Source organism: Oncorhynchus masou, chromosome 9 (genome assembly GCF_036934945.1).
Source record: "Oncorhynchus masou masou isolate Uvic2021 chromosome 9, UVic_Omas_1.1, whole genome shotgun sequence".
Classification (NCBI taxonomy): domain Eukaryota; kingdom Metazoa; phylum Chordata; class Actinopteri; order Salmoniformes; family Salmonidae; genus Oncorhynchus; species Oncorhynchus masou.
Window position 1 is genome coordinate 36,747,168 of NC_088220.1, and position 26,474 is coordinate 36,773,641.

At 43.2% G+C, this 26,474-nt stretch overlaps 1 protein-coding gene across 4 annotated transcripts in view; it reads right to left on the bottom strand.

Moving 5' to 3' along the window:
- Positions 1–24,003, bottom strand: part of maml1 (mastermind-like transcriptional coactivator 1) — a 38,818-nt gene extending 14,815 nt beyond the window's left edge. For 2 of the 4 annotated variants that reach the window (XM_064973970.1, XM_064973969.1), the window contains exons 1-2: positions 22,310–24,002; positions 10,301–11,713 (exon numbers count right to left, since the gene is read on the bottom strand). In XM_064973970.1, the coding sequence (XP_064830042.1) occupies positions 10,301–11,713; positions 22,310–22,633 (1,737 nt within the window). In that variant the 5' untranslated portion in view covers positions 22,634–24,002. Of the gene's footprint in view, positions 1–10,300; positions 11,714–22,309 lie in introns of all 4 variants that reach the window. The other 2 variants (XM_064973972.1, XM_064973971.1) reach the window with 2 other exon arrangements.
- Between the last annotated feature and the right edge of the window lie 2,471 nt (positions 24,004–26,474).

Here is a 26,474-nt window from a genome sequence, read left to right on the forward strand (position 1 = left end):
CACTGTTCCTTGGCCGTCATTGAAAATAAGAATTTGTTCTTAACTGACTTGCCTGGTTAAATAAAGGTAAGATAAAATAAAAAATATTACTAGATATTATCTAGCGTGTCCTGCGTTGCATATAATCTGACTGAGCATACAAGTATCTGACTGAGCGGTGGTAGGCAGAAGCAGGCGCGTAAACATTCATTCAAACAGCACTTTCGTGCGTTTTGCCAGCAGCTCTTCGTTGTGCGTCAAGCATTGCGCTGTTTATGACTTCAAGCCTATCAACTCCCGAGATGAGGCTGGTGTAACCGAAGTGAATTGGCTGGCTAGTTAGCGCGCTTTAATTGTCGTTGCGTTGCTGGTTCGAGCCCAGGGAGGAGCGAGGAGAGGGACGGAAGCTATACTGTTACACTGGCAATACTAAAGTGCCTATAAGAACATCCAATAGTCAAAGGTATATGAAATACAAATGGTATAAAAGGGAAATAGTCCTATAATTCCTATAATAACTACAACCTAAAACTTCTTACCTGGGAATATTGAAGACTCATGTTAAAAGGAACCACCAGCAACATGTTCTCATGTTCTGAGCAAGGAAATGAAACGTTAGCTTTCTTACATGGCACATATTGCACTTTTACTTTCTTCTCCAACACTTTGTTTTTGCATTATTTAAACCAAATTGAACATGTTTCATTATTTACTTGAGGCTAAATTGATGTTATTGATGTATTATATTAAGTTAAAATAAGTGTTCATTCAGTCTTGTTGTAATTGTAATTATTACAGATAAAAACTTTTTTTTATTTAAATTGTCCGATTGATCGGTATCGGTTTTTATGGTCCTCCAATGATCGGTATTGATATCGGTGTTGAAAAATTATATGGTCAGAAGGTGAATTCACCAATTTGACCTCTAGTCATGGCAGATAATATTCACATGGAAAACTCCACAGACCCATTCTAAAATGCTTTCGGAGCCATCATCGACTCAGTGGATTTTGTCCAACACGTCTCCAGACCTACTCACTGCCACAATCATACTCTGGACCTAATTTTGTCCGATGGAAAAAATTATTGTGTATCTCAATGTTTCTCCCTCATAATCCCGGACTATCGGACCACCATTTTATTACATTTGCAATCACAACAAATAATCTTCTCAGACCCCAACCAAGGATCAAAAGTCGTGCTAGAAACCTTCAGACAACCCAAAGATTCCTAGATGCCCTTCCAGACTCCCTCCACCTTCCTAAGGATGTTACAGTACAAAAATCTGTTAACCACCTAACTGAGGAACTAAATTTAACCTTGCGTAACACCCTAGATGCAGTTGCACCCCTAAAAACAAAACACACCTGCCACAAGAAATTTGCTCCCTGGTATATAGAAAATACCTGAGCCCTGAAGCAAGCTTCCAGAAAATTGGAACGGAAACAGAGCTACACCAAACTGGAAGTCTTCCGACAAGCTTGTAAAGACAGTACAGTGCAATATCGTCATCCTATTTTTTCCACCTAATTGAGAATAACAATCCAAAATGTATTTTTGATACGGTCGCAAAGCTAAATAAAAAGCAGCATTCCCCAAGAGAGGATGGCTTTTACATCATCAGTGATAAATTCAAAACTTCTTTGACGAAAAGATCATGATCATTAGAACGCCAAGTACGGACTCATCTTTAAATGTGCGTATTTCTCCAAAGCTCAGTTGTCCTGCGTCTGCACAACACTGCCAGGAACTAGGATCAATGGAGACACTCAAGTTGTATAATCTGGTATCTCGACACATTTATGAAAATAGTCATGGCCTCTAAACCGTGAAGCTGCATACTGGACTCTATTCCAACTAAACTACTGAAAGAGCTACTGCCTGTGCTTGGCCCTCCTATGTTGAGCATAATAAAAACATCTCCCTATCCACCAGATGTGTATCTAACTCACTAAAAGTGGCAGTAATAAAGAATTTATTCAAAAAGCCAAACCTTCACAAAAAAAAACTTTAAAAAAAACTATTGCCTATAATATTGAATCTCCCATTCCTCTCAATTTTAGAAAAAGCTGTTGCTCATCAACTCACTGCTTTCCTGAAGACAAACAATGTATACGAAACACATCAGTCTGGTTTTAGACCCCATCATAGCACTGAGACTGCTCTCGTGAAGGTGGAAAATTACCTTTAATGGCAGAAGAACATGGCTCTGCATCTGTCCTCATGCTCCTAGACCTAAGTGCTGCTTTTGATACTGTCGATCACCACATTCTTTGAGAGATTAGAATCCCAAATTGGTCTACATGGACAAATTCTGGCCCGGTTTAGATCTTATCTGTCAGAACGACATCAGTTTGTCTCTGTGAAGGGTTTGTCCTCTGACAAATCAACTGTACATTTGTGTTCCTCAAGGTTCAACTATTGTTTTCATTATATATTTTTAGCTCTTGGTGATGTCATTCGGAAACAATGTTAACTTTCACTGCTATGTGGACGATACACAGCTGTATATTCCGATGAATCATGGTGAAGCCCCAAAATAGCCTTCCCTGGAAGCCTGTGTTTCAGACATAAGGAAGTGGATGAGGGCAAATGTTTTACTTTTAAACTATGACAAAACAGAGACGCTAGTTCTAGGTCCCAAGAAACAAAGATCTTCTGTTGGATCTGACCATTAATCTTGTAGTCACCTCAAATAAAATTGAAGGACCTTGGCGTTACTCTGGACCCCGATCTCTTTTGATGAACATAAGAATATTCCAAGGACAACTTCCCCCACCCCCAGCTTCGTACCCTTACAAAAATCTGAAACTTTGTCCAAAAATCCAGAAATTAATACATGCTTTTGTCACTTCCAGATTAGACTAACTGAAGTTTCGTAGAGCATTGCAGTAGTGCTAAACACGGCTGCTAGAATCTTGACTAGAACAAAAAATGTGATCATATTACTCCAGGGCTAGCCTCAACTGGCTTCCTGTTAAGGCTAGGGCTGATCAAGGTTTACTGCTAACCTACAAAGCATTACATGGGCTTGCTCCAACCCATCTTTCTGATTTGGTCCTGCGTACACACCTACACGTGGCCCAGGGGTGTGAAGGTGAACGGAAAGTCACTGGAGCGACAAACTTCCCTTGCTGTCTCTGCCTGGCCGGCTCCCCTCTATTCACTGGGATTCTCTGCCTTTAACCCTATTACGAGCGCTGAGTCACTGGCTTACTGGTGCTCGTCTTTGAGTCACTTGAGTGGGTTGAGTCACTGACATGATCTTCCTGTCCGGGGTTGGCGGCGGCGCACCATAATTTGCAAATAAATTAATTTAAAAAATCCTACAATGTGATTTTCTTCTATCATTTTGTCTATCATAGTGTAAGTGTACCTATGATGCAAATTACCGGCCTCTCATCTTTTTAAGTGGGAGAACTTGCACAATTGGTGGCTGACAAAACCAAAGCATGGGATGCTATCATACATTACATATACACAAAAATATGTGGACACCCCTTCAAATTAGTGATTTAAGCTATTTTGCACAAAATCAAGCACACCCCTTGCAATCTCCATAGACAAACACTGGCAGTAGAATGGCATTACTGAAGAGCTGTGCGTTTCAACGTGGCACCGCCATAGGAATGCCACCTTTCCAACAAGAACATTTGTACAATTTCTACACTGCTAGAGCTGCCCGTCAACTTTAAGTACGGTTAATTTGAAGTGTAACAGTCTAAGAGCAACAGCATCTCAGCCGCTAAGTGTTAGTCCACACAAGCTCACAGAATAGGACCACTGAAGCGCACAGCGTGGAAAATAAATTCTCTCCTTGGTTGCAACACACTAGCGAGTTCTAAACTGCATCTGGAAGCAACGTCAGCACAATAACTGTTCGTCGGGAGCTTTATGAAATGGGTTTCCATGGCCGAGCAGCCGCACACAAGCCTCACCATGCGCAATGTCAAGCATCTGTCTGTAAAGCCCGCCGCCACTGGACTCTGGAGCAGTGGAAATGTGTTCGAGTGATGAATCACGCTTTACCATCAGGCAGTCCAGCGGACAAATCTGTTTGTGTTTCGGGCTAGGCTCCTTAGTTTCAGTGAAGAGAAATCTTAAAGCTACAGCATAAAATGACATACTAGACAATTCTGTGCTCCCAACTTTGTTGCAACAGATTGGGGAAGGCCCTTTCCTGTTTCTGCATGACAGCGCCTTCCACACTGACCTTGCACAAAGCAAGGTCCATACAGAAATGGTTTGTCGAGATCAGTGTGGAAGAACTTGACTGGCCTGCACTGAGCCGTGACCTCAACCCCATTGAACACCTTTGGGAAGAATTGTAACGCGGATTGGGAGCCAGGCCTAATCACTCAACATCAGTGCCCGACCTCACTAACGCTCTTGGCTGAATGGAAGCAAGTCCCCACAGCAAAGTTCCAACATCTTGTGGAAAGCCTTCCCAGAAGAGTGGAGGCAATTATAGCAGCAGTGGGGGGACCAACTTCATATTAATGCCCATGATTTTAGAATGAGATTTTCGACATGCAGGTGTTCACATACCCTTGGTCATGGAGTGTACCTTGTCCATAGACTGCTTACATGGTACTGGGGCCATGTATTTTATTTGGGGGGGAGGAGATGGAGATATCTTCTCATCGCTGCAACTCCCCAACGGGTTCAGGAGAAGCGGAGGTCGAGTCATGTGTCCTCTGATACATGACCCTCCAAACCAAGCTTCTTAACAGCAACTCGCTTAACCTGGCAGCCAGCTGCACAAATGTGTCAGAGGAAACAGTTAAACTGATGACCAAAGTCAGCCTGCAGGCGCCTGGCCCGCCACAATGAGTCGCTAGTGCACGATAAGCCAAGTAAAGCCCCCCTGGGCCAAACCCTCCCCTAAACCGGACAATGCTTGGCCAATTGTGTGGGCCCTATGGGACTCCCGGTCACAGCCGGTAATGACACAGACTGTGATCGAACCCCAAGCCCTAGTGACGCCGCAACACCGCGATGCAATGCCTTAGACCGCTGCGCCACTCTGGACACACAAATGGGTAATTCTGTAATTTAGGTGAACTATCCCAGAGTTGTCAAATTGGCTGGATATCCTTTTGGTGGTGGACCAATCTTGATACACACGGGAAACTATTGAGCGTGAAAAGCCTGACACCGGTGCACCTGGCATCAACAACCATACTCCGTTCAAGGGGCACCTAAATCTTTTGTCTTGCTCATTCATCCTCTGAATTGCACACACACAATCCATGTCTCCAGATGTAAAAATCCTTCTTTACCTTTTCTTTTCTCCTTTCCTTCATCTCCTCCCCTTCATCTACACTGATTGAAGCAGATTTAACAGGTGACATCAGTAAGGGACCATAGACTGACCAGGTGAAAGCTATGCAATACAAGCGCAGGTATTCCTAATGTTTTGTACACTCAGTGTAAACAGTGTTCGGAAAGTATTCAGCCCCTTTGACCTTTTCCACATTTTGTTACGTTACATTTTGCCTTATTCTAAAATTGATTTTAGAATCTACATATAATACTCCATAATGACTAAGCAAAAACAGGTTTTTAGAAATGTTTAAAAAGTATTCAGGCCCTTTACTCTGTACTTTGTTGAAGCACCTTTGGCAGCGAATACAGCTTTGAGTCTTCTAGGGTATGACACTACAAGTTAATCAGCCCTGTATTTGGGGAGATTTTCCCCATTCTTCTCTGAAGATCCTCTAAAGCTCGGTCAGGTTGGATGGGGAGCGTCGGTGCACTGTAATTGTCAGGTCTCACCAGAGATGTTCGATCAGTTTCAAGTCCGAGCTCTGACTGGGTCACTCAAGGACATTCAGAGACTTAACCAACCCTAAGTCACTCTAGCATTGTCACTCCTTCATGATGGAAGGTCAACCTTATCCCGTCTGAGGTCCTGCGCAATCTGGAGCAGGTTTCCATCCATGCTGCCACCACCACCATGACTTACCGTAGGGATGGCGCCAGGTTTCCTCCAGACTTGATGCTTGGTATTCAGGCCAAAGAGTTCAAGCTTGGTTTCATCATACCAAAGAATCTTGTTTCTCATGGTCCGAGTCCTTTAGGTGCCTTTTACTGAGGAGTGTCTTCCGTCTGGCCACTCTACCATGAAACCCTGATTGGTAGAGTGCTGCAGAGATGGTTGTCCTTCTGGAAGGTTCTCCCATCTCTACAGAGGAACTCTGGAGCTCTGTCAGAGTGACCATAGAGTTGGTAGTCACCTTCCTGACCAAGGCCCTTCTCCCCCGAATGCTCAGTTTGGCCGGGCGGCCAGCTCTAGGAAGAGTCTTGGTGGTTCTAAACTTATTCCATTTAAGAATGATGGAGGCCACTGTGTTCTTGGGGACCTATCAATGCTGCAGAATTATTTTGGTACCCTTCCCCAGACATGTGCCTCGACACAATCCTGTCTCGGCGCTCTATGGACAATTCCTTCGACCTCATGGCTTGGTTTTTGCACTGACATGCACTGTCAACTGTGGGACCTTTTATAGGCAGGTGTGTGCCTTCCAAATCATGTCCAATCAATTGAATTTACCACAGGTAGACTCCAATCAAGTTGTAGAAACATCAAGGATTATCACTGTAAACAGGATGCACCTGAGCTCAATTTAGAGTCTGTCATTATGGGGTAGTGTGAAGATTGAGGATGTATTTTTATTTATCCATTTCAGAATAAGGCTGTAACACAACAAAATTAGAGAAAAGGGAAGGGGCCTGAAAACTATCTGAATGCACTGCATGCATGCGTGTGTGAGCTAAGGTGCAGAGAATCAAAGCAGGTGGTCAGTCCAGTTCAACTGCTCTGCAGTCTGATGGCATGTAGATAGAAACTCTTAGCCTGTTGGTATCATATGGTCAAAATCAATTAGCCTTTTGTCTGAGATCAAATTATATTTCAACAAAATGTTGCACGAAATCTGGAGTTTCTAACAATTTCCAAGATAGAACAACCAGTGTTTAGCCTGAGCTTAGTCAGTGTGGCAACCACCTCCATAGAAACGTCTGGAAGGTTGGGCAGAGATATCAGGGGTTAGCCTGAGGCCTGGAGCTCCAGCGGGGGTCCGTCCACACACCACAGACACAGTTGAGGGGGAAGAGAGGAACGGAGTCCCCTCTCGCAAGAAAGGAAAAAATACAAGTGGGTTAGCAGCAACTATATTTAAATAGAGAGAGAGTAGAGAGGAAGGTGGGGGCTACTCCTAAAATACACTGGTGAGGACATGAGTGAGGGAAGGAGGGATAAATGAAAGGCTGCTTTGTCATGGCTGTCTCCTCCCCGGTCCCCCCCCCCCACCACCACCACAACCCAAGCCCCCGTGGGAGCCTGCACGCCCGCGCCTTAGCAACCAGCTGCTTGACCCAGACACACACACACAGTCCTTTGGAACCATGGGGTCCGTGCCAGACTTGTAATAACAAAAACTGAGGACAGTGTGTAGGGTTGTGTTTGTTGACTAACAAAAAACCCTTCTAGGCCCTAGAATCACCATCAACTAGGCCTACAAGCAGTATGCTTCATCCGCGAGGTTGTCAAAAACAATTAGCCGAGGAGGCCTACAACTTCAGTAAGAGTAATTTAAGAAATGTACAGTACAATCAAATAATGTGTATGTGTTGATCATAAGTTACCAACTGTAATGCTATTGCTAATCTAGGCTATCAAATTGGTCTGTGGTTCTTTACGTAAGCAAAAATGTTGAAAACAAGAGGTCTTTCTTTGGAGCCGTTCTTTTGAACTGTAAGGGCAAGCCAGACAACTCCATTGCTAATTTTTAACAAGCCCTTATTGTTTACCATTGTTTTGCTTCGACGTGAGACTCCTGTCATTCACCAGCATTGTAGCACTGGGGGAGTGTGTGGACACAACACGGCCTTGGAATGTTCTTTATGCCTCAGTTGTAATGCTATTTGCTGATGTCAGCATAAAACATGCGTTGAGCCTTTCCCTTGTTGGGAATGTGGATGGCTCCAACTCTCCCAGTCACACAGTGTGAAATGAATGTTAGGCTTGGGTGATGACCATAACCAAGTCATGTCCCAAGTTCAAGTCCTTCGTATACACTTGTTGACATCTAGCTTAACAGTTATTCAGAATGCTAATATAGCCTAACCCTCTACTGCACATTGTTGCCCTCAAGTAGGGTTGAATATTATCCCCCTGCTCCAACCAGAGAATAAACCACTTCTCCCGGGTAACCCAGTATTTCGAGCCAAACCCGGATGTGTCATTCAAAAGAACATATGTCAAGATACAAATCTGATGCTACCTGAGCCTGATGAGCCACATATTAAATATATTTTATGAGCCCAACATGAACGACATTTAATGAGCCCAAGCCCAAAAAAAGCCCAAATGATTGTGCCATTATCCAATACATATATATGATATAGGCTACTGCACATTACGCACAACAGAAAAACATAAAAGCCCATAGATTTATATAGCTATATGTTCTCCTGGGTACATAAATTTAACTAGCTCCAGTAGACTAGATCTTTTTTTTGTGTGTGAACTGTATTACTGTACTGTATTATACGGACTGGAATTACGCACATCGTTCAAACCATGATAAATCAGAAGACAACATAGGCTGCATGTGCTGCACCAGAATCCTACAAAGTCACAAGTGTAGGCTAGCAAATTTGATTTGAATTCTGAAATGGGGCCTACTTGTATAATTAGTAGGCGGACGCACATATACACCTTTCATAATATTTTCCATTATTAGCTTACCTCTTTCTCCCTCAGTTGCTTCATCCCTTCCTCACCTTCAACAATTAAATAAGTTGCGTTGTCCTCATCTTCATCATTCTAATGACAGTTGAACAATATAGGACATGAATTAGACACTTTCACTCATCTTCACTAAGACTGAATGGTTATTGGTCTGAACAAATAACTGCCTACCTCAATCACGCGTTCACTCTTTGTTCAAACTACCTGAGTGTTCTATTGGATGCTGTATTTACCATTCAGCAAAAAAGAGCTTGCTTCCCCCTTCAGCAGTCTATTGGTAGAAGAAAGGCAACAACAAAAATGTCCAGCAAACTCTTGTAATCTAGCTTTTCCTGCATGGGACTCCAAGAGCTAAGGTGTTTTTTTTTAAGGAGAGGGCAGCTGAGCAGAGGTGCATGCATATTGTGCAAAAAAAGAGAGGCTTTAAGTTAGAAGCTTATTATGCATAACCAATCATTCATTAGCTAAATAGAAGGCAAACACTGAATTTAATGTTTTACCTGAAAGGGTATGCATGGACATGTCCACTGTACAAAAATACAAAATGCAACATTTATATATATAAAAAAAAAAAAAAAAGTTGGTGCCATGTTTCATGAGCTCAAACAAAAGATGACAAATTTTCCATATGCACTAGAAAACGTTGCACAAATTTGTTTACATCCCTGATAGTGAGCATTTCTCCTTTGCCAAGATAATCCTGATTAAACAGAAGCTGTTTAAACAGCATGATCATTACACAGGTTTACATTGTGCTGGGGACAACAACAAAAAACACACTAAAATATGCAGTTGTGTCACACAACACAATGCCACAGACGTCTCAAGTTGAGGGAGCGTGCAATTGACATGCTGACTGCAAGAATGTCCACCAGAGCTGTTGCCAAAGACTTGAATGTTAATGTTTAATTTCCTACACATGACAATATGTGATGACATGTCTGTAAACAATCCAATGAGGTGCAGAAGTTAGAATGTATCAATTGGGGGAGGGACCTTCTTTAAGTAAGCAAAGCAAAGCAATCTGAGCCCATGGTGTGAAAGAAGGGTACAATACATTTAATTATTTTGCATGTTTAAATACAGATAACTTGAAAATGTACTTGTGTAGGAACCTCTAGAGAAGTATACTGATACTTATCAGGATAATATCATGCTCAATGAAAGATGGGACATAAAATAATGGCCTTTTTGGTCAACATTTACAGGCAAAGGAGCCAAATCGAGCTGTTAAGATAATACCCTCTGATAAAGAAAATATTTGATTGCTATTTTTGTACCCCCATGGCAAAGCCTGAACATTATCAGAAAAACTAAAACTTCCCAAAAATAGGATGGAAGTTTTTTTTAAATGAAAAACCAGAATGTGTGCAGTAGAGTGCTGATATTGATGTTTCTATTTGGATCCTTGACTCCAATCACTAAGCTTTTGACTCTGCTATATAATACATTTTAAGCCAACACCATGCTATCAAAGCTAGTCAAATAGAAATAATGTTTAAAAAATGAGAACACTTGTGATAATTGCCATGGTGAGTTGTAGAGGATGAGCTGCAGTCTTACCTGGCTGTGGGGTAGGTGTGGTCTGAAGGGCAGGCCTTGCTTCTGCTTCATCTGCTGCTGCTGCCTGAGAAGCGATAGCATCACCGCCTTATTCTGGCTCTGGGCACTAGGAGGGCCCCGTGGTGGCCCCTGGGTCGCCGCCTCGTAGTGGGACAGGGGCTTGGTGTTGCTGTAGTTGAGCATGGCAGAGCCCGGGCCCCCAGGGCCTGCCGCTGCAGGGTGGCTGAGCAGGGCACCTGGTACTGCGACAGGGTGGCCAAGCATGTTGGGGTGGGGGCCCCCGGGCTGCAGGTACCCGCCGGCTGCAGCTTTGGGTGAGCCCTTGTTGGGCTGTACGGGTATCATCAGCTGGGGCTTGTTGGGGAAGTCCTGGGGGTATAGGGAGGGGCTGGTGGGCTTCTCCAGGCCGTAGGAGCCCCCTAGGGGGCTTCGAGACGGGGCCGACTGGGGGGGCCAAGACTGAGGGTGGGATCCAGTTGTGTGGAATTTGGGTGCTTGCTGCGGTTGTTGCTGTTTTTGGATTTGCTGCGGTTTCTGAGCGTGTTGCTGCTGTTGAAGCTGGGATTGCATCTGCTGGGCTCTCTGTTGATGTGCGGCTAGCTGTTGGAGCTGCTGGGCAGGGGACAGGTCTTTGGAGACGGGCCCCGGGGGGAGGTGGTGGTTCTGGGGAGGGAGTTGCCTGGATGGGGGAGGCTGCTGGCTGAGGGGTTGGGACAGGGCCGGGGAGGAGGCAGTGGTGGTAGCCGCTGCCGGTGAGCGCTGCATGGGCGGCCCCGATGACGTTGGCCTAACATGCGGCGAGCCGGTGCCAGAGTCTTGCTCGAAAGCAGCGGAGGCCGGGGAGAACTCAGTCTTAATGCTGGCCAGGTCTGGAGGCAGGAGGCCTCCCTGTGAGGTTCCCCCTCCCTGCGTTGCTCCCCCAGACTGTGCACATGTCCCTGGGGTGGGTCCGGCCAGCTCAGGGGAGTCCTTGCGATCCTCGAAGCCATCGTTGAGGATGTCCTGGATGTCCTCATAGGCCACAGAGCGGTTGAGCTCCTCCATGAGCTCCATCCACTCCTGCTCGTTGAGGTTGAGGTCAGGGAAGAGGCTGTTGCTGGCTCCGCCCCCTGACGGCAGCATGCAGGGCAAGATGTCATCCATGGGCTCCTGCTTCATCTCTTTGAGCAAGAACTCCTGCTCCCCCGAGGAGTCCCCACCGGGCTCACCACCAGGCCGGTGGGTCCCGTTGGGTAGGAGCGAGTCAGCGCCGATGCCGTGCTTGGAGTCCTGAGGCGAGTGCGTGGGGATGCCGCCGTTGGATGGGTCATTGTCCAGGCAGGACTTCTTGGACGGGGGGTAGCCATCGCTGAAGCCGTTGACTTGAACAGGGGAGCAGGCGCTCTCCAGCTTCCTCTTCACCGACTCCTGCAACTAGAGCAAACAACGACAAACATTAGTTCCACACAATCAACATACATGCTGAATACTACCACACTGCTTTTGACAGATTGTCACCAGAGGCCAAGTTCAATCAATAAAGTGGAGATAAGGCTAAGATATAAATACCTGGGTGAACACATGAAGATATGCTTAATGGTTCTGGAACATCACTGGTGTTGCACGGTTTACCAAAACTACGGTACTTTGAATCTAGAACTTTTTGAGTAGTGTAAAATGTGTCTCATGGGGCGCAGGTAACCTAGGGGTTAGAGCGTTGGACTAGTAACCGAAAGGTTGCAAGATCGAATCCCCAAGCTGACAAGGTAAAAATATGTTGTTTTGCCCCTGAACAAGGCAGTTAACCCACTGTTCCGAGGCAGTCATTGAAATTAAGAATGTGTTAACTGGCTTGCCTCGTTAAATAAAGGTAAAAAAAATATGTATAAATAATCTACTGATCGAGAGGATCAAGTCCGTCAGCGCAGCCAATGTCCCCTTAGCTATAGCACACCGTGCCTGCTCCACTTACTCATTGGCAGCTCTAGCCTATCCCGAGGAACCACTGCACTCACTCGGAGTCTGGGGTGCATCACCAATTATGCTGCACAGACGTTAACCCACTTGACTAATGCAACACTGCATAAATGTTGAAACGTAATTGTCGTTTGCAACACAGGCTAGAACACTTTACAATGTGGGGGAAAACAACGTGAGAATTTCACTACACTCTCAATAACATCTGCTAAATATGTGCATGCGACCAATAAAATGTGATTTGATTGCAAGAAGATACCGGTAGCTTCCACCTCTGTAGGTTAACTTTCCTTGCTGGTTTACAGCTGAAGCTTACATCAATTCACTACTCTAGTACCTCGTTTGTGATAACGCAAACTATTTCTGATTTCAAAGCTGATTGAATTAATAAAGTTTTTGGTGACACCTCGTCGCCCCAACTTACATATCTCCCAGTTAAGATAGTGAATTTGAGATTCGAGCCAATATTATGTGGTATACAGACACGAGCCCCAACCCTATCAAAGTTACCCATCTCTGTTTTAGTGCAACAATGCCACTGAAATCATAGGCCGCACGCCGATCTGGCATCGTCTAACACCCTCACACCCCCGGAGGAGAGAAAGGGAGAGAGCAGCTAGTCTAGTGACTCATTCCAGTGCTTTATGAACCTGAAAAACTGGTCCGTCTTCCCCCTGCTTCCCTCCCCACCCCACCTTCTTCTGAGCAACCACCACTGCTGCTACAACTACCACCACCAACCTGAATCCACATGAAACTAATTAGCATGTGTATAGCAGAGTAGGACCTACAACAAAAGAGCTAGCGCCAGGGCCAAAGAGGGGAGCATGCTGAATTACAAACACCGGGGCCAGCACTGACAGCGTGCCCGTTTTGCCTTTGAAGCCACCGGCATGGCCACAATGGGCCTCCCTGGATTGTGCAGGTGCGGAACAGAGTGGCGAGCTGGGGGGCGTTTATAGTACAAGCGTTTAACCTCATACTTACTGGCCAGGCTGGAGCGGAGCCCTGTTAATAGGTTACTGACAGGCTAGTTGGCTTGCTAGCATTGTGCCACGAGTGGGCTAGTTAGCGCTGGGAATTTAGACATGTTTTAGTAACTGACATGATGCCTATGTTATCAGCAAAAGAGTCAAGTTCCGCCCAGTAGCTTGATACACACCCCAGTGGAAGCGCTCAAATGTGGCATTATGTGGCATCAGGAATGGGCACTGAGAGCAATGATGAGCCAGAGGCTCAGAGCAGTGGGCAGAGTTGGATTTAATACTCCTGAGTCATCATTCAGAGGCTTGTCATTGTCCTATTGCAGCTGTGGCCCAAATGGTGGGTAATTCCTACTGGGCCGTAACTGAGGCCTGGGTTGTGGCTTAAAAACAGTACTGGTTTCTCAGAGATTGATGAGGTCACAGAGGCAAAATGATTCAGGTGGGGTCATTACACCCACTTACATGTACAGTGCTGTGAAAATATTTGGCTCCTTCCTAATTCTCTACTTTTGCATATTGTTTTATACTGATTGTTATCAGATCTTAAACCAAAACCTAGTAGTAGATAAAGGGAACATGAGTGAACAATTCTTATTTCATTTTTTCATAAACAAAGTTGTGCAACACCCACTACCCCCGTGTGAAAAACGATGCCACTTTTAGCTGCAATGACTCCAGCCAAACTCTTCCTTTAGTTGTTGATCAGTCCCGTACGTCACTGTAGAGGAATTTTGGCCCACTCTTCCATGCAGAACTACTGTAACTCAGCGACAATTTTCATAACAATCGGAAATTTATATTTTTGGACACTTGATTTGGCCATTTTTTTCTCACCTTTATTTAACTAGGCAAGTCATTTAAGAACACATTCTTATTTTCGATGACGGCCATGGAACGGTGGGATAACTGCCATGTTCAGGGGCAGAATGACAGATTTTTACCTTGTCAGCTCGGGGATTCAATCTTAACGCTGCTTCGAGGGAGGCTGTTGTCGATGTGTTCCTGGTTCGAGCCCAGGTAGGGGCGAGGAGAGGGGCGGAAGCTATACTGTTACACTGGCAATACTAAAGTGCCTATAAGAATATCCAATAGTCAAAGGTATATGAAATACAAATCGTATAGGAGAGAAATTGTCCTATAATAACTTCAACCTAAAACGTCTTACCTGGGAATATTGAAGACTCGTGTTAAAAGGAACCACCAGCTTTCATATGTTCTCATGTTCTGAGCAAGGAACTGAAACGTTAGCTTTCTTACATGGCACATATTTTACATGGAACATATTGCACTTTTGCTTTCTTCTCCAACACATTTTGAGTTCTCATAATATATCCGCAAACTCTGGCTGGCTGGGAAGCATGCGGAAGCCTTTAATCATCACTGAAAACAATGGAGGAAGCAGGTTTTCCCCCCACAGTTGATTAGAAGTTAATTGAGCCACACTAGTCATAGACTGTTCTCTCTGCTTCCGCATGGCAAGCTTTGCCCAAGCTCCAAGTCTCGATCCAAGAGGCTTCTAAACAAGCCACCAGACACCTGAACATCAAAGCAAATGTCTACCCCAGACCATTTGCATCCCCCCCCCCATCCCTTTTACACTGCTGCTACTCTGTTAATCATCTACAAATAGTCACTTTAATAACTCTACCTATATGTACACATTACCTCGACCAACCGGTTCCCCCGCACAATGACTCTGTACCGGCACCCCCTGTTTATATAGCCTCGCTATTGTTATTTTACTGCCGCGCTTTGTTTGTTACTTTTATTTCTCACCTTGTTTTGGTATATTTTCTTAACATTTACATTTACATTTAAGTCATTTGGCAGACGCTCTTATCCAGAGCGACTTACAAATTGGTGAATTCACCTTATGACATCCAGTGGAACAGCCACTTTACAATAGTGCATCTAAATCATTTAAGGGGGGTGGGGGGTGAGAAGGATTACTTTATCCTATCCTAGGTATTCCTTAAAGAGGTGGGGTTTCAGGTGTCTCCGGAAGGTGGTGATTGACTCCGCTGTCCTGGCGTCGTGAGGGAGTTTGTTCCACCATTGGGGGGCCAGAGCAGCGAACAGTTTTGACTGTAAACCGCATTGTTGGTTAAGGGCTTGTAAGTAAGCATTTCACTGTAAGGTGCTTAATTGATTTTGGAAAGAAACAGACCCAGATACACTGCACAAAATAGCAATGTAAAACATGTAAAGTGTTGGTCCCATGTTTCATGACCTGAAATAAAAGATCCCAGAAACACAAAAAGCTTATTTCTCAAAAATTTTGTGCACAAAATTTTACATCCCCGTTCGTGAGCATTTCTCCTTTGTCAAGATAATCCATCCAACTGACAGGTGGCATATCAAGGTGCTGATTGAACAGCATGATCATTACACAGGCGCACCTTGTGCTGTGGACAATAATGCCACAAAAATGTGCCGTTTCGTAACAAACGCCACAGATGTCTCAAGTGGGAGCGTGCAACTGGCATGCTGACCGCAGGAATGTCCACCAAAGCTGTTGCCAGATAATTTAATCTTAAATTCTCTACCATAAGCCGCCTCCGTCGTTTTGTGAGAATTTGGCAATGCGTCCAACCGGCATCACAACCGCAGACCGCGCGTAACCTCGCACAGCCCAGGACCTTAACATCGGGCTTCCTCACCTATAGGGTTGTCTAAGACCAGCCACCCAGATAGCTTATGAAACAGTTTGCACAACAGGTTTGCTGATGTCAACGTTGTGAACAGAGTGCCTAATGGTAGCGGTAGGGTTATGGTATGGGCAGGTATAAGCTACGGACAACGAACACAATTGCATTTTATCGATGGCAAATTGAATGCACAGAGATACCGTGAGGAGATCCTGAGGCCCCTTGTCGTGCCATTCATCCGCCGCCATCATCTCGTGTTTCAACATGATAATGTCGCACGGATCTGTACACAATTTCTGGAAGCTGAAAATGTCCCAGTTCTTTCATGGCCTACATACTCAGACATGTCACCCATTTTCCCTGTATATGGCCTAGCTATTGTTATTTTACTGATGTTCTTTAATCTTTTGTAACTTTATTTTTTGGTGTTTTTCTTAAAACGGCATTGTTGTTTAAGGGCTTGTCAGTAAAAATTTCACTGTGAGGTCTACTCCTGTTGAATTCGGCACATGTGACAAATACAATTTGGGCATGTTTGGGATGCTCTGGATTGACGTGTTCAACAGCGGGTTCCAGTTCCCGCCAATATCCAGCAACTTTGCACAGCCATTGAAGAGAATTGGGACAACATTCCACAGGCCACAATCAACAGCCTGATCAAATATAATCGAAGGAATTGTCACACTGAATGAGGCAAATGGTGGTCACTACAGATACTGACTGGTTTTATGATCCACACCCATTTTTATTAAGGTATCTGTGACCAACAGATGCATATTTGTATTCCCAGTCATTTTAAATCCATAGATTCGGGCCTAATTCATTCATTACAATTGACTGACTTTCTTATTTGAACTGTAACTCAGTAAAATCTTTGAAATTGTTCGAGTTCATATTTTTGTTAATTGTGTAATAGAAAAAGACAAGAATGTTCTGGAGTGTAAGAACTCATTGAATACTTGAGTGCTACTTTCGAGTCACAAGAGAAACCAAATCATTTAATATGTGACCGTCTCATGAGAAATGTGTATCCCACTTTGGCTGTGCCATCAGCCTTCTGATCATTTAGAAATTCATGACGAAGGTCGTTACGATGACCGTATATACTGCCACACCACAGTCACGAATCATGACCGCAGTTAAATTCGATGTGACTCAACGGTTACGGCAACTTATCAAAAAGTGCTCTCTGATAGTCATTAGTAGCCTACTAAACTTGCTCGAGGCCCGTCGCTAACGGTGGGTACTCAGCACTCTGTCCCTCGAATCACTGATGTCAAAGCAAAAGCAATTGAAAATCAAATCAAACACTTCATGAGAGCCCTGACATTAAAACTTGGAGCAGAATAGGATTACCTGTTGCGCAGAGAGAGAGACAGGTCCTCATTTGAGGTAGACCAATTAAATCGGAATGGGCGATTAATTAGGGACGATTTCAAGTTTTCATAACAATCGGAAATCTGTATTTTTGTCGCCAATTTTTTTTTTTTTTTTTTACACCTTTATTTGAATCTTTATTTAACTAGGCAAGACAGTTAAGAACACATTCTTATTTTCAATGAGGGCCTAGGAACAAGGCAGAATGACAGATGTTTTACCTTGTCAGCTCGGGGGATCCAATCTTGCAACCTTATAGTTACCTAGTCCAACGCTCTAACCACATGCCTCACAAGGAGCCTGCCTGTTACACGAATGCAGTAAGCCAAGGTAAGTTGCTAGCTAGCATTAAACTTATATTATAAAAAACAATCAACGACTGTCGTTGCTCCAATGTGTACTTAACCATAAACATCAATGCCTTTCTTAAAATCAATACACAAGTATATATTTTTAAACCTGCATATTGAGCTAAAAGAAATCCAGGTTAGCAGGCAATATTAACCAGGTGAAATTATGTCACTTCTCTCGCGTTCATTGCACGCAGAGTCAGGGTATATGCAACAGTTTGGGCCGCCTGGCTCTTTGCGAACTAATTTGCCAGAATTTTACGTACTTATGACAGAACATTGAAGGTTGTGCAATGTAACAGGAATATTTAGACTCATGGATGCCACCCGTTAGATAAAATACGTAACAGAATTAATGTTTGAGGTGATAGTTTCCGGATTTGACCGAAGGCTTGTATTTCTGTGTGTTTATTATAGTTAAGTCTATGATTTGATATTTGATAGAGCTGTCTGACTAAGGGGTGGTAGGCAAGAGCAGGCTCGTAATAGTCAAAGGTATATGGTTTAGAGAGAAATAGTCAACGCGTTATAATTCCTGTAATAACTTGCGGCTGAACTTGAAAGGGGTTCCTTTGTTATTTTACCGTTCATGTCTTCCATAGAGAATGTCTTGATCTACTTAAACCACCTCGGTGTTTTGATACCCATGTAAATCTCACTAGGATAAGGTAATGTTTGTCAAAATATTTTCATAAATCCACTCTACAAAAAAATTATTCGCTTATATTTAGCCAATATTGATCAGAGTTACCTTGTCCTATGGATATCTACACAATTATAAAATTGGCAAGGTGGTGTAAGCCTACACGAAACACAGACCTTATTTTAAGTGAATCTAAAATTATCCTATGCAAGAAATGAATTAAGGAACCGCTTTTCATATTTTGCTAGAAGATGTCATGGGAATTATGACTCGCACTTTGGTAGTCAAGTCTTACCATGTCCATTTTTAAAATAGGATTTCCTGCATATAGAAAGTACAGCTTTTGTTTTCAACATTCACCACAGGTAACATAAACTCTATTTTTATTCTAACAGTTGAGAGTATTTGTCTCCTAAGCAGACTCTTCAGTATCATTGTCACTTCAGAGCTGTGTGTGTGTGTGTGTTTTACAGATGGCAGAGAAAAGCAGAGCACCAGTGTAGGTCTATTACATGGAATTGGCACCACGGAAAGCAAGGTGTCTTATTTGTGATAAAGATGTAAGCATGGGGTCAGCAACGGCCAAATAAAGAAATACCACCAACATGTGGAATAACCTTAAGAACACCCATACAAAAGCCCATAATATGTATTATATTAAGTTAAAATAAAATTATTCATTCAGTATTGTTGCAATTGTAATTATTACAAATGTGTAATATATATATAACACACACGTTTAAATTTAAAAAAATAATAATAATAAAAAAAATAAAAAATAAAATCGTCCGATTACTCTATCTGCTTTTCTGTCCTCCAATAATCGGTATCGGCGTTGAAAAATCATAATCGGCCCACCTCTAGTCCTCATAGCTGGTTGATGCATGGAAAGAAACTGGGGTTAGTATGCACAACATTTCCAATCGCATATGCAATTGCATCCGAAAACAGCTGATGGCCTTTATTGAAAAAGAGGATCGATCAGCTTTCCATACTTATTTCTAAACTTTCCTAATATTATAGCACATTGTTTTGCTTTACAACCAGAGTAGCCTATCTGGCTGGAATAAAAAAGAACTGTGGGAAAAGAGTCCACAATTCGCTATGAGCCCAGACATTGCACAATCGTGTGTGAAAACAGTTTGCCACACTCCATCGCTAATCCATATATTTATATGTGCATATTCTTTTCATCCCTTTACATTTGTGTGTATAAGGTAGTTGTGAATTTGTTAGATTACTCTTTAGATATTACTGCTTAGTTGGAAATAGAAGCACAAGCATTCGCTACACTCGCATTATCATCTGCTTACCATGTGTATGTGACCAATACAATTTGATTTGAAGTGTGTGCAGCCTGTGCAAGAAACAGAGCAGAGCGATTGACTTTCACGCAACTTTTTTCAAATCATCATTAGTCACATCTCGTAGCCTTAGACTGTATTTGGAATCAAAACAGAGCGTTACAGGCTGACTACAACGCTCAGTTGCAAAATAAATGTAGAAATCTATATTATTCAATTATTGCACCCACACTGGTTGCGCGCGCTAACGAGCGTCTGCTTTGCCAAGGGCTAAAATAGAAGTCAGTTCTATTTGTGACGCAGATCGCGCTGCAAGTCCTGCCTCTCCCATCTCCTCATTCGTTTATAGAAGCAGGTACCATCTCCGCATTGGTTATACCCACGTGGGTGACTGAAAGACGAACGAGGTCAGTGACAGGTAATGCACCTAATTTATGAAAGTTGCCAATCGCAATATAAAATCAAGAGAAGAAAAAGCCTGGAAGGAGGAGAGATGACTAGAAACTGTTCAGTTGACCGTTGTGTGGATTAATTGGCGGAGTAGAGGACCTTGTGCATTTCAGGTAAAATAACAACTTACTGTTTATATCCCATGACAAATTAGCTAGCAACAGCAAGCTAGCTAAATAGGACAAATTAGCTAGCAAGTACAAGCGAGCTAGCTAGCTAAATTGCCATAAATGTTTAATGCTTTTCGATCTGTCCCCAAGTTAATATAATTGATTCAAAATTTGTTTTGATAATATAACCTGCGTGTCGTGATTGCGTTTGGTGTGTGGGGGACAAAATACATTTATGCACAATGGTGCACGCGCGCAGCCGGTTTGGGTTCCGTGTAAACTTTATATCACAACTAAAGTTGCATAAACAACTAAATTAATTATATAGGAGGACCCATTTCTTTGTTAACCGCCCAACACAGAATAGCCACGTGCGCACTCCCTCTGAAATATTTTGGGAAAAATATACTGTCTATTTTATTCAGCTATGTTAAATTGTATTGTTCTTACTATAAAATATGAAATTGTGTCACGTGAATTATAAGAAAATCTTGCCTGCTAAATGTTAATAAACTAGTGTAGACCACAGCCATATGGCATATCCAGATAAGGGAAAGGATTCAACTGAAATGTGTCTTCCTACATTTTCTTCATATTTTATTTACCTTTATTTAACTAGGCAAGTCAGTTAAGAACAAATTCTTATTTTCAATGACGGCCTATGAACAGTGGGTTAACTGCCTTGTTCAGGGGCAAAACGACAGATTTGTACCTTGTCAGCTCGGGGATTTGATCAAGCAACCTTTCAGTTACAAGTCCAACGCTCTAACCACTAGGCTACCATTGCCGCCCCAATATCATAATGTTTCTTTAGACCTGCCTAAATGGATTTACTGTGATGGTGCAGGCTATATTAAATGGATTGAGACTTTAAATTGTAGATGTTCCAAAAAGGTCCACATCAGTGTCTTGTAGGCTATGCGTGGACGCCAGAGATGCGAAACATGTTTGTTCATTAAAAGGTCAATTAGTGAGACCAGACAGTTACCTGCATGACAATCATCAGCTGGCAATTTCATGACTGCCACATCCCTATCCATGACAAAAATGGATGTGATTAAACATGAGTGCCAACAATAGATGGACCACTTATACCAGAAGACACCTCACAACTTCACTGACAGAGCTTGCCTGGGGACCAGAGTGAATGTGAATTTCTAAATCTACATCTGGGAATGTCAGTGTTTGATTCTGGAAATGTGTCTTCTACAAGACAGAATATTGAACAAAATTACATTTGAACTTACTCTACCGGTCGTCTGTGTGGTTTGTTATTTTGTGGGTAGGAATTTAAGACAACATATCCAGAGGAAAGTATAATTAAACGAACTTCGTCAAAGCACTGGTAGCGCATTCGAATATTTATCAACCGAATCATGCGCACAGGATGTACATGCAAGTAATGCATGCATACTTGACGAGCTCATGCACGTGTTTACATGGTCTTTGCACATGCCTCAGGTGAGAGAAATCAGAACGCACCACCAGCGCTTTGACGAAGTTGGTTTAATTATACTATGCCGTGGATATATTGTCTCAAATTCCTACCCACAAGAGGACCAACCACAGAGACAACATGTAGAGTACTTCATATGTAATTTTATTCAACAGTCCAGCTTGTAGAGGACCTCCTAGACTGTGTCTGATCCCAAAGCAAACATACAGTATATATACACCTCGTTGTAAAACCTAAATTCTTTCCATATCCACTTGCATGAAATGTATGTTTGGCCACATAAAAACATTTGTGGAATTAACTGAATGGATGGAGCAAGCCAAAGACTAGTAAACACAGCATGGCAACATTGGACGAGTTCATTCTGCTTTGCCCGGTGCCCCTGCTGTGCGGAGCAACATTTTAGACCACTCCAATGGTCCTTAATATAAATATCCAGCCAACTGGGGCACCGGGCCATGCAAAAAGAACTTGCCCACTAAGATCAGGTGACAGCAACCAGCCAGCACGCCCGTTACTGGCTACAACTCTTCCGTGCTAATCACAGCACTATGTGCAGAGCACAAAGCACATGATTGCAATGCGCTTTCCTTATAGACACATGTATTTGCTATCACTACACAAAAAAAATACTGCAGGAATGCGATAATCCAATGACTGCCAATGAGCTGTTATCAGCTTTGTCGTGCATTTGCATCCACCCCCTGTATTACAGAAATAGTCACTTACCGCAATCAAAGTGCTGTTTCTGCTCAACTCTGGCGTTCCACCCTCCGCTAGGTCTGCGTTGCTGCCCCCGGTCCCTGACCCTCTCTGCGCCGACTGGTCTGAGGTTGGCTGTGGCTGGCGGTGCTTACTCGACCGTTTGGCCTTGGTTTGCAGGCACCGTTGGTGCAGTGCAAAGGTCTGCTGCCGTTCCATCTCCAGCCGCTCCATAGCTGTGCTGTCGTAGCGGTTCTCGCAGCTGGTGTGATGCCTCCTGAAGAGCTCGATTCGACGGCGGAGTCGCTCCATCACCGCACTGTGTCGCGGCACTACAAAATCCGCCATCATCAATAAAGAGTGTTTTTAAACTCTGGACTCGGGTTTCGACAGTCCGGATAAAATGCTTAATGTGTTCCTTTTTAGTTGTGGGCGTTTATACCCACTACCTTTGAGAATCAACTAACGTTAGTGCTTCCATAGAGTCTACCTTTGGCTTGCTAATGTTGGCATTTAGTCTCACGAGCCAGAAGAAAACAGGCGTAAAATACGATTGAGATATATTACTAAACGGCCTAGCTAACTAGCAAAGTATATAGTGCACCTTATCTGTCGCATCGTGAAAAAAAAGTATTGCAATAACTGGCTAGCAAAAGGCCCCAGCATTGGCTAGCTAGCCAAATTCGAAAAACTCATTCACCCCTTTCCCTTAATGAAAAAAAGTTGAAACAAAGTAATGTATATGAAATAGGCGAGCTCAATTCATTTGAAAGAAAATAAGTATTATATGAGTTGAACGAATAACGTGCCTCGTTAGATGTTGCTAACGAACGTTACAGTATGTAGTTGCTTACTAAAAGGCTATAGTATTCAATCAATGGGTCTCCATAACATTCCTCTGGTCAAACATATCCAAAGTTCGAGTAAGAAAAACCTTTAACTTGCACGTTAGCTTCTAACTAGCTAAACGGGACTATATTCGGGAGAACAAACATAACATTGCACTGGTTTACATTAGTAAACTATAAATGTATTGAAATCTCGCTGACTAACGTTACTTACCCAACTTCACGGAGCTGGTTAGCTTGCTGGCTAAAGCTAACTTTGTCTACAACAAACACTCCTGTCTCATGGTGAAAGTTAGCTAAAGCAAGTGACGCTCAGTTCTTTTATGCTAGTAAGCTAAATTTATCTAGAATATAACTTCTGCTAACTAGGCAGGATAAAACGTCAAGTTACCGATTACCGTCAACATATAAAACACTAAGAACGTTAACTCGCTAATAACAAAAGTAGTACGTTGCAACTAGCTAGCTAAAGTAATGTTGCCTATGTTCTCCCTGGCTAACAGCTGATCCTCGGCGTAGATCGCAGTAATGTGACTTGATAGCTAGCATACACTGCAACAAGATACGGATGTAGCTAGCTTGATAGCTTGCTAACTATAACAAAAGCATGATACCCAGACTACATTCAAAATAATTCTCACAAGTAGTCCATATAGAACACACACAACCCGACCCCGAATCAGTTAGGTCGACTGCAAAACAAAAAAAAGTAATTGCGACAACCAACAATCAAACCGCCTCTCTTTGCTATTTCTATTGTTTTCCAATGGACAGGCAGATCTTCGTCGCCATTTTGGAACAAGTTTTTTTTCTCTCTCCTTTTTTCCGCTAACCTTTGCTTTGCTTCACCGACACCAAGAGGCGTCACCACCAGACAGCCGTGTCGCTTTCCCCACCATAGAAATGGAATGGTCCCCACCTCATTTTAATGATTGACAGTGAAAACAAGCAACAGAGAGTTCATTTGCATGAATTTACAGTAACATTTGTAACATTGTGTGTCCTTTGACAAGTTATCAGAATTCAAGTAAGCTCAACTAATGATACACACTCCTTGTTGGAATAATGTGATGTGAAAGATTTTTTTTTTATATGTAACCTTTAATTAGGCAAGTCAGTTTAAGAACACAATCTTATGTACAACAGCCCACCCCGGTCAAATCTGTACGACTCTGGGTCAATTGTGTGCCACCCTATGGGACTCCCAATCACAGCCAGATGTGATATAGCCTGGATTTGAACCAGAGATGCTGTGCCTTAGACCGCTGTGCCACTTGGGAGCACTAATTCGAATTTTAAGTATCAACAACTTTCAATGAAATCCATTTTATAAAGCCATTTTTAGATCAGTAGTCATAAAGTGCTATCTAGTTTCTGCACTTTAAACAAAAGGTAAACAAAGGTACTGTTACTGTTTTGTCACTGCATAACTTTTTGTTCTCCAGCAAGAAATGGTATCACATGATGCATATAGTTTCAAATAATTTCTGTATAGCTTCAAATCATCATGTCATTTCTTGAGCACTATAGTCATTTCAGAGGTGATACATTGTTGATAGGCATTGACAAGACCGATTACCACTTCCCTAAGAGAGCGGGCTCTCTTGGGGCAGTGGAAACGGGTCTGTCTCCAATCCTCAGGATGTAGTTTGCGGCTCACCTCGGAACCTCACACCTCTCCCCCCAAATTGCTATATTGGTGTCAGAAGTTGGATCGCACCTGTGAAACCATCGGAGAGGCATGTACATGTGATGGACTTGGTTAAGAGGAGTGTCAGTCAGGAATTGCTCTCCGGGAAAGGATGAAATAATGTAGCAAGTTGGGGTTAGCATGAAGTTTGCCTACGGACTTGGAGACCAGGGCTCAAAACCCCCAAGCGGTGTCACAGTTTGCTACATTGGTCTAAGAATTGGGATGGAATGAGGACATTGGAGGACGTGCCTGGACCCTGAAAGATGGTCACGGTACCTATGCAGTGGGGCAAAAAAGTATTTAGTAGGCGATCAATTGTGCAAGTTCTCCCACTTAAAAAGATGAGAGGCCTGTAATTTTCATCATTGGTACACTTCAACTATGACAGACAAAATGAGGAGAAATAAAACCAGAAAATCACATTGTAGGATTTTTAATGAATTATTTGCAAATTATGGTGGAAAATAAGTATTTGGTCAATAACAAAAGATTATCTCAATACTTTGTTACATACCCTTTGTTGGCAATGACAGAGGTCAAACGTTTTCTGTAAGTCTTCACAAGATTTTCACACACTGTTGCTGGTATTTTGGACCATTCCTCCATGCAGATCTCCTCTAGAGCAGTGATGTTTTGGGGCTGTGGCAACACGGACTTTCAACTCCCTCCAAAGATTTTCTATGGGGTTGAGATCTGGAGACTGGCTAGGCCACTCCAGGACCTTGAAATGCTTCTTACGAAGCCACTCCTTCGTTGCCCGGGCGGTGTGTTTTGGATCATTGTCACGCTGAAAGACCCAGCCACGTTTAATCTTCAATGCCCTTGCTGATGGAAGGAGGTTTTCACTCAAAATCTCACGATACATGGCCCCATTAATTTTTTCCTTTACACGGATCAGTCTTCCTGGTCCCGTTGCAGAAAAACAGCCCCAAAGCATGATGTTTCCACCCCCATGCTTCACAGTAGGTATGGCGTTCTTTGGATGCAACTCAGCATTCTTTGTCCTCCAAACACGACGAGTTGAGTTTTTACCAAAAACTAATATTTTGGTTTCATCTGACCATATGACATTCTCCAATCTTCTTCTCGATCATCCAAATGCTCTCGGGCAAACTTCAGACACGTCTGGCACTGCAGGATTTGAGTCCCTGGCGGTGTAGTGTGTTACTGATGGTAGGCTTTGTTACTTTGATCCCAGCTCTCTGCAGGTCATTCACTAGGTCCCCCCGTCTGGTTCTGGGATTTTTGCTCACCGTTCTTGTGATCATTTTGACCCCACGGGGTGAGATCTTGCGTGGAGCCCCAGATTGAGGGAGATTATCAGTGGTCTTGTTTGTCTTCCATTTCCTAAAAACTGCTCCCACAGTTGATTTCTTCAAACCAAGCTGCTTACCTGTTGCAGATTCAGTCGTCCCAGCCTGGTGCAGGTCTAGAATTTTGTTTCTGGTGTCCTTTGACAGCACTTTGGTCTTGGCCATAGTGGAGTTTGGAGTGTGACTGTTTGAGGTTGTGGACAAGTGTCTTTTATACTGATAACAAGTTCAAACAGGTGCAATTAATACAGGTAACGAGTGGAGGACAGAGGAGCCTCTTAAAGAAGAAGTTACAGGTCTGTGAGAGCCAGATATTTTGCTTGTTTGTCGGTGACCAA